The sequence below is a fragment of the Macrobrachium nipponense genome, chromosome 45, assembly GCF_015104395.2.
Source record: "Macrobrachium nipponense isolate FS-2020 chromosome 45, ASM1510439v2, whole genome shotgun sequence".
Taxonomy (NCBI): Eukaryota; Metazoa; Arthropoda; class Malacostraca; order Decapoda; family Palaemonidae; genus Macrobrachium; species Macrobrachium nipponense.
In genome coordinates this window covers 8113738-8121237 of record NC_061105.1, presented here as the reverse complement: position 1 = coordinate 8121237, position 7500 = coordinate 8113738, and the positions used below count along the sequence as shown (strand labels likewise).

General features: G+C 35.6%; 1 protein-coding gene across 1 annotated transcript in view; it reads right to left on the bottom strand.

Moving 5' to 3' along the window:
* The window catches only part of LOC135214366 (opioid-binding protein/cell adhesion molecule-like), an 83108-nt gene that overhangs the window by 9627 nt on the left and 65981 nt on the right, over window positions 1-7500 (bottom strand). The window contains exons 2-3 of the mRNA XM_064248596.1: window positions 1960-2013; window positions 1-112 (exon numbers count right to left, since the gene is read on the bottom strand). The exon at window positions 1-112 is cut by the window's left edge and continues 76 nt beyond it. Coding sequence (XP_064104666.1) covers window positions 1-112; window positions 1960-2011 — 164 coding nt within the window. The 5' untranslated portion in view covers window positions 2012-2013. The remainder of the gene's footprint in view (window positions 113-1959; window positions 2014-7500) is intronic.

Below are 7500 nucleotides of genomic sequence, written 5' to 3'. Positions count from 1 at the left end.
TTGAGGTAGTGCAGGAAATAGGGCAAGGTCTCCGGGTCAGGGGTCGTGGGCGGAGGCTCCGTTGTGGTCTCGGGTATGTCGATGCTTGGGGCGAAGCCCCCTACGTGTGGCACTGCGGGTAGAATGAGGGAGCAGATTTTTAATTTAATTTGATTTAAAAAAAAAAAAATTTTGGTCTGTTTTGAGTTGATGATTTTATTGGTAGTGAATGTGATGTGTTATGGATTTTGTCTATGTATATATGTATATATATTATATATGTGTGTATATAGTATATATTGTGTGTATAAAACACGTACAAATATAAATGTAATACCTACATATATGTATATATATGTGTATGGATATATATATATACATAATACAAATATAAATGTAAATATAAATATATATACTCATAGATTCATATTTAAATATGTATGGTTGTATACATGTGTATATAATGCATATACAAATATAAAAAAATGTAAATATAAATACATATACTTATAAATTTATATATATTTATGTATGGTTGTATACATACTATGTATATATAAATACCTACACAATATGCTATACATACTTACATATATATATATATATATATATATATATATATATATATATATATATATATATGTGTGTACACACACAAATCTATACGCACTTATGAGTCGACAAGTACATTTTTGAAAATACAGCACGTGTCAGTATGACGTCTAAAAAAACATGATAATGCAACACAAACGCCACCAATACCCCCCCCTATTCCCTCCCCCCCCATCCCCACCCTACCCCGACTCCCTGGCCCGCGCTGCCTTATCGTCCGAGACCAATATTATTCGGAGCCTATTAATATAAACCATTAGGAGAGGAAACGTCTCGTCCAGCCTCGGGGCGCTCTGTCTACGTATGCATTAGTCCTCAAAGGCGGTTGATGATATTAATCAATTACTGTATTGGTTCAAAGGCCTCGCGCGGAGTGGGATACTGTGAGGGTTTAGCAAAGCAGATCGGATGGGATGGGAGGGGGGTGTTAGGGGAGGGAGGAAGAGAGAGATGGAAATGGGAGACTTTATGACTATGTCTGTTTATATAGAAGTGAAGGAAAGTACACTATGAATATGGGTGTATACATTTATTGTGTATTTGGTAATTATGTATATGTATACGTGTGTGTATATTTGTGAGTATGTATGATTAGAGATAGATTGGTATATCTTACAGCATTCCTACCCCTGCTTTGTTTGGAATATGATCGTCTTTTGTTTTTTATCAGCATTTTACATTTTACATTGACCTAGCCTCTGTATTTCGTACGTTCCTTAGTTACGCTAAATAACGAAAATAACGAAATAACGAAAGAAGGAGCATAATTCGAAACATGTACAGTCGAAATGTTAGAAATATTAGCCACATCCGGTAATCAAGGGCCCAGGGCCCCTACCCCTATTAGTTTTCCTAGATGTCTTTCAAGTTTTCGTTTACAGTACCTCCGTTCATATTCTCTTTCTCCCATCTGACTTTCCTTAACCCTCTCCTGTTACACCTTTCAAACCTTTTACTGTCGTTGCGGAGTCACTTTTAATCTAATATCTCCCTCCCTCCACCTCCTACTCTCTCTCCCTTCCCCCTCCCCTCCAGGAAAGAGAGAGAGAGGTATATTACTCCTCCACCACATTTTTGGCCGATGCTTTGAACCTTAATTACGACCCAGTCAAAAGTGAGTAACCTCGCGGGCGGGGGTGGGGGGTGGAATTCCTTCTCAAAGTTAAGCTCTCTCTCTCTCTCTCTCTCTCTCTCTCTCTCTCTCTCTCTCTCTCTGTGGCATTAATTCTTTGGGTTTTTTTACCGTTGCTCTTAGGGGTAGATTTATATATTTGCGTGTATTTATCTATGTATATATATATATATGTAAATATACATACTTATATATTCACATACTTATAAAAGCAAATAAACACATGGTACACTCACCTATCCACGTGAAGACTATACACGTGAGCGTTGGCCAGGTTAAAAATCCCATATCTGGAAAGGAGAGATAGATAGTGAATGATTCGTATTTAACCAAAGGCGATTAAATATAAACACTTATCCCTGACGAGTGTGTAGTAGGACATGTGTTCTCTGAATGTATAAGCTCACACACATGTTTCCCCTTTTAGTGCAGTTGTACCTGTGGGGAGGATAAATGTGTTTTTTAGTCATTATTTTACTCTTGTGAAAATCAACAACACAAAAAAAGCTTCATATATAGAGTGAAATGGATATTTTATCTTCTCTCTCTCTCTCTCTCTCTCTCTCTCTCTCTCTCTCTCTCTCTCTCTCTCTCTCTCTCCTCCTCTCTCTCGTCTCTCTCTCTCTCTCTCTCTCTCTCTCTATGTCTCTCTCTCTCTCTCTCTCTTCTTTAGAATCCATTCCCCTTAAAATCTAATCCCTTCAAAATCTACTCCCTTTCAAATCTAATCAATTTACAATATAATCGCTTTCAAGTCTAATCCCTTTCGAATCCAATCCCTTACAGATCTAATCCATTTACAATCCAATATAATCCTTTTCAAATCTAATCCTTTTAAAATATACCCCATTCAAATGTAATCCATTTACAATATAATCGCTTTCAAATCTAATCCCTTTCGAATCCAATCCCTTACAGATCTGATCCATTTACAATCCAATCTAATCCTTTTCAAATCTAATCCTTTTAAAATATACCCCATTCAAATGTAATCCATTTACAATCTAATCCCTTTAAAATCTAATCCATTCAATATCAAATCCCTTTCAAATCTAATCCCTTTATAATCTAATCCCTTTCAAATCTAATCTTTTTCAAATATAATCCTTTTCAAATCTGATCCATTTACAATCTAATCCCTTTCAAATCTAATCCATTCAATATCTAATCGCTTTCCAATATAATCCCTTTCAAATCTAATACCTTTAGAGTCCAATCCCTTTCCAATCTAATCCCTCTAGAATCCAATCCCATTCAAATCTAATCCCTTTAAAATATGGCGCAGACGATTCGTCAGAGAAACGAAATCTGCATTAGTCTGGATTTGAATAAATATTAACTGTTGATGCCGTGTCATTTAAGCATGCAATTGATTATTAATTTTGGGGCGCATTTTAGCCCTACTGTCCGTTATGAGATTTTCGGTAAATTCCTGGATTATTGAGCTGGGGGGGGGGGGGGGGGGTGTGTTGTGCTTAACAGACCTAGGAGGGTTGTAGGAAGGGGGGGGGGGGGGTGGGTACTTAGGGCGCATGCGTTTAAAAGCGATATATTATAGCAAATTGTAACTGCACATTGTGGTGTCTCTTTGCAGTCCTGTGCAATAGAAGTGGCAATGGGTCACAACGAGGAATGAGAGCAAGTGAATTTTATTTTTTCTTGTGAATGTGTATTTATTTATTTTATTTTATTTTATTTTTTTTTGCGAATGAAGCAAAATTTTTAATCAGTAATGACAATAGTTGAGCGTTTTTTAAACAAAATAATGATAGCAGCAACATGAATATACAAAGGATATATAGGAATCTCTCTCTCTCTCTCTCTCCATGCAAGTATTTATTTATGCATGCACGTCTTGTGTGTAGTTATATATATATATATATATATATATATATATATATATATATATATATATATATATATATATATACACCCACGACACACCTACAACCACACACACACACACACATATATATATATATATATATATATATATATATATATATATATATATTATATAATATAATCTGAAATTCTATCCAGTGCAACTCCCTCCAGATAAATACCGTTTTTTTCCAGCTGCGTTTTGCAATGACCTACGACCTTTAACTCATCCACCGGATGCTGCATTGAAAGACGCGACCCCTTTTTGCCAGTTGCAGTAATTACTTGGGTCACTCTCAGTTGCTCTGTCACAGATATATAAAAAAAAGTGTTTGTTCCATTTGAATGATACGAGTTCCGTAAGTTAAGTGAGTATTCTCAATGAATGCTTCTTGTAGGGATTAATTTGTTGTTCATTAAGAAGACACTATATATATATATATATATATATATATATATATATATATATATATATACATACGTATATGTGTATGTATAATATATATACATGTATTTATGTAAAGTCGAACATTCAACAACCACGACTTTGATTCAGAAGTTCTTGTGATCAGATCCTCAACTTTCGCCAGTAATAGTTTATTGAAATCGCTACTGAATTTTTAATTAACGGAATATGTAATGAAGGTCCCTCGTTCATTCCTCACTCACCCCCCCCCCCCCACGGCCCTTCCCCCGCCCCCCATGAACAATAAACGAGCAGGAATTCCTGTGTCTTGCTACGTAATTGGGTTATACCTAATTACGTTCTCTGTCGTTTGACGGGAATTGGTTTGATATGTAATTGGCTGAGTGAACTTTTAACTGACCTAAGCAAATGGGAATTATGTCGATCGTTCTGTGTATTTTTTGGGTGGGTAGGGGTACGGGTTGAGTTGTGGCATATGGGCCAATTTCGTCGCTGCCAGTTACAAGAATTTTCTGTGTTACTTTGGCTTCTTACGTACGCGTCACCTTCTGGTACTAAACACGGCCGGAGCCCAATGGAACGCAGTGTTGAGTACAATAGAAGTGGAACATACATCATGCCTGTGTGAACTCTCGAGAGAGACTGAGACCTTCCAGCCCTGTGATTGGCTTTATCAACAGCCAATCAGGAGCGTCGTAAGGGACGGGCCTAGACATCGTATGCACGCTTGATGTGAATCTACTATAGCCCCTCTCGGGAATCAAAGATATCGGTTATTTAATATAATTTGTTTCCCTCCCAGTATAGAAATGGGTGCATATAATAGTTTGAGTTTGCGTCTCAATATTTGTTTAAGTAATTCCTGCTTAGTCTGGCTCTTTAGCCGTAATTAATTACGTGGTTATTTAAGTAAATATACTGTTTCGGTATTATTTCCGCGTAGGTTACGACTTTAACGGTAATTAGTAAGCCGTATTTGTATTTCGTCAGTTACGTAATTCGCCGTATGTATTCGTGTCTGTATATGTGTGTAATATATATATATATATATATCCTATATATATATATATATAATATATATATATACATGTGTATGAATACATGTAGTATATGTATAAAAGGACAAGAGTCGGAAGGCATATATATATATATATATATATATATATATATATATATATATATATATATATATATATATATGAGAGAGAGAGAAGTAAATGCTTCCAGAGTATTATATATACAATACATACATACAAACACATATATATATATATATATATATATATATATATATATATATATGTGTGTGTGTGTGTGTGTGTGTGTGTGTGTGTATGTGTGTGTAATGTATGTATATACGTATGAATTCATACTTTCAAATCAACGACTGTCACTCAGAAAAGATCCTTCTTGTGTCCTCTTGAACAAAACAAGCGCAGGGATTTCCGCCCCCTTTCCAAATCTGTAATCTCTGGAATACAGTGGGATTTTGTGCCAAATCCCAGATATTGGAGTGAAATATAAAACTGAGAGATTTTTTATAGCTGGCAATCATATTGTGCAGTTACTGTTGTCTCTATTTATTATTCCCAGCCAGCTGTGACAGAATTTTATATTTATTTGATATTAATATTATTATTATTATTTTGGTAATTACTTCGTCTGTTTTTGTGTGATATTTTGAAAGATATAGTATTATTATTATTATTATTATTATTATTATTATTATTATTATTATTATTATTATTATTATTATTATTATTATTATTGAACCATCCTTCCACAGGAGGTTATTATTATTATTATCATTATTATTATTATTATTATTATTATTATTATTATTATTATTATTATTGATTAATCCCGCTTACATTAGGAATATTATATTATTATTATTATTATTATTATTATTATTATTATTATTATTATTATTATTATTATTATTATTATTATTATAGTGTCCTCAGTGCACTTCACGTGGTTCACTGTAGGCATTACTATAAAAGTGTTTTTGCAGCATCTTTTCGGCCCCTAGCTGCAACTGCTATCATTCCATTTACTGTACCTCCTTGCATTTCTTCTCTCTTCCACCAGGCTTTCCAACCTCTCTAACTATCGTAAAACCTTCAAACCTTTTACCACTGTCAGTTTCCCTTTCAGCGCTGAAAGGCCTCATAGGTCCCAGCGCTTGGCCAGTGGCCTAAATCCTATGATCTGTTTTAAGTTACTTCTTAGATCAGCTGCGGAATTTTCTCCCAGTTTCACCTGTAGAGCCTTCCTTGTTCCTCATCTCCTTTGTTTTCTGGAAACCTCCATCTTGCTGTCCAATCACTCCAACTCCTTCTGTTCACTGTCTTCTTCTTCTTCTTCTTCTTCTCCTTCTCCTCCTCCTCCTCCTCCTCCTCCTCCTCCTCCTCCTTTTCCTCCTCTTCTTCTTCTTCTCTTCTTCTTCTTCTTCTTGCGCGAAAGGCGGGTTTTGCGTAAGTCATGTATTGTGTACCATCCACGTAGTGAACGGGTTCTGAACCTCTTCTATCTCACTTTTAATCTTTTTCTCTTTAGTCTTCTTCTTCTTCTTCTTTTTCACCTTCTTCGCCTTCTTCTCCTCCTCCTTCTTCTTCTCCTGGAAAGTCATGATTTCCAGCATCCAAACCTCTTCTATCTCACTTTTAATCTTTTTCTCTTTAGTTTTCTTCTACTTCTTCACCTTCTTCTTCTCCTTCTTCGCCTTCTTCTTCTCCTTCTTCTTATCCTCCTCCTCCTCCTCCTTCTTCTTCTTCTTCTTCTTATCCCCCTCCTCCTCCTTCTTCTTCTTCTGGAAAGTCAGGATTTCCAGCATCCAACGAGTAGCGCGGACAGGTTTAGCGAAAGACTTTCTCCCTCACAGAACCCAGCCAGGACTGTCCACTGCTCTGATGCTTGCATATATATACCTATGAATAAATTGTCTGCTAGACCAGCCTTAAGCATTCACATTGGATTTTGCCTCGGGTCCCTTAATAGAAAAACGAACTGGAGGACGAGAGAGAGAGAGAGAGAGAGAGAGAGAGAGAGAGAGAAAGTAAGGCACAAGAGATGGAAAATAAAACCCAGGGTGGTCTTTTTAGGAAGGGGTCGTAAAAATGCAAATCTTGGAGGGTTTCTCTGCGGCGATGTGCATACGCGCGCCTCTTGTGGTCAAAAGAGTGGTTATTTTTTTTTTTAAGCGATTTTACTCTCTGATAACAGTTAAGTCGTATTTGATGCACGTTATAAGATTGAGGATAAAAGGCAGGGTGAAAGCATATTATGTGCATGTATATACATATGCTGTGTGTACTATATATATATATATATATATATATATTATATATATATATATATATATATATATATATATATATATGTGTGTGTGTGTGTGTGTGTGTGTGTGTGTGTGTGAGTATTTTTTTCTTAAAAATCTAGAATTAGGTTGTAGTCAAAGAAT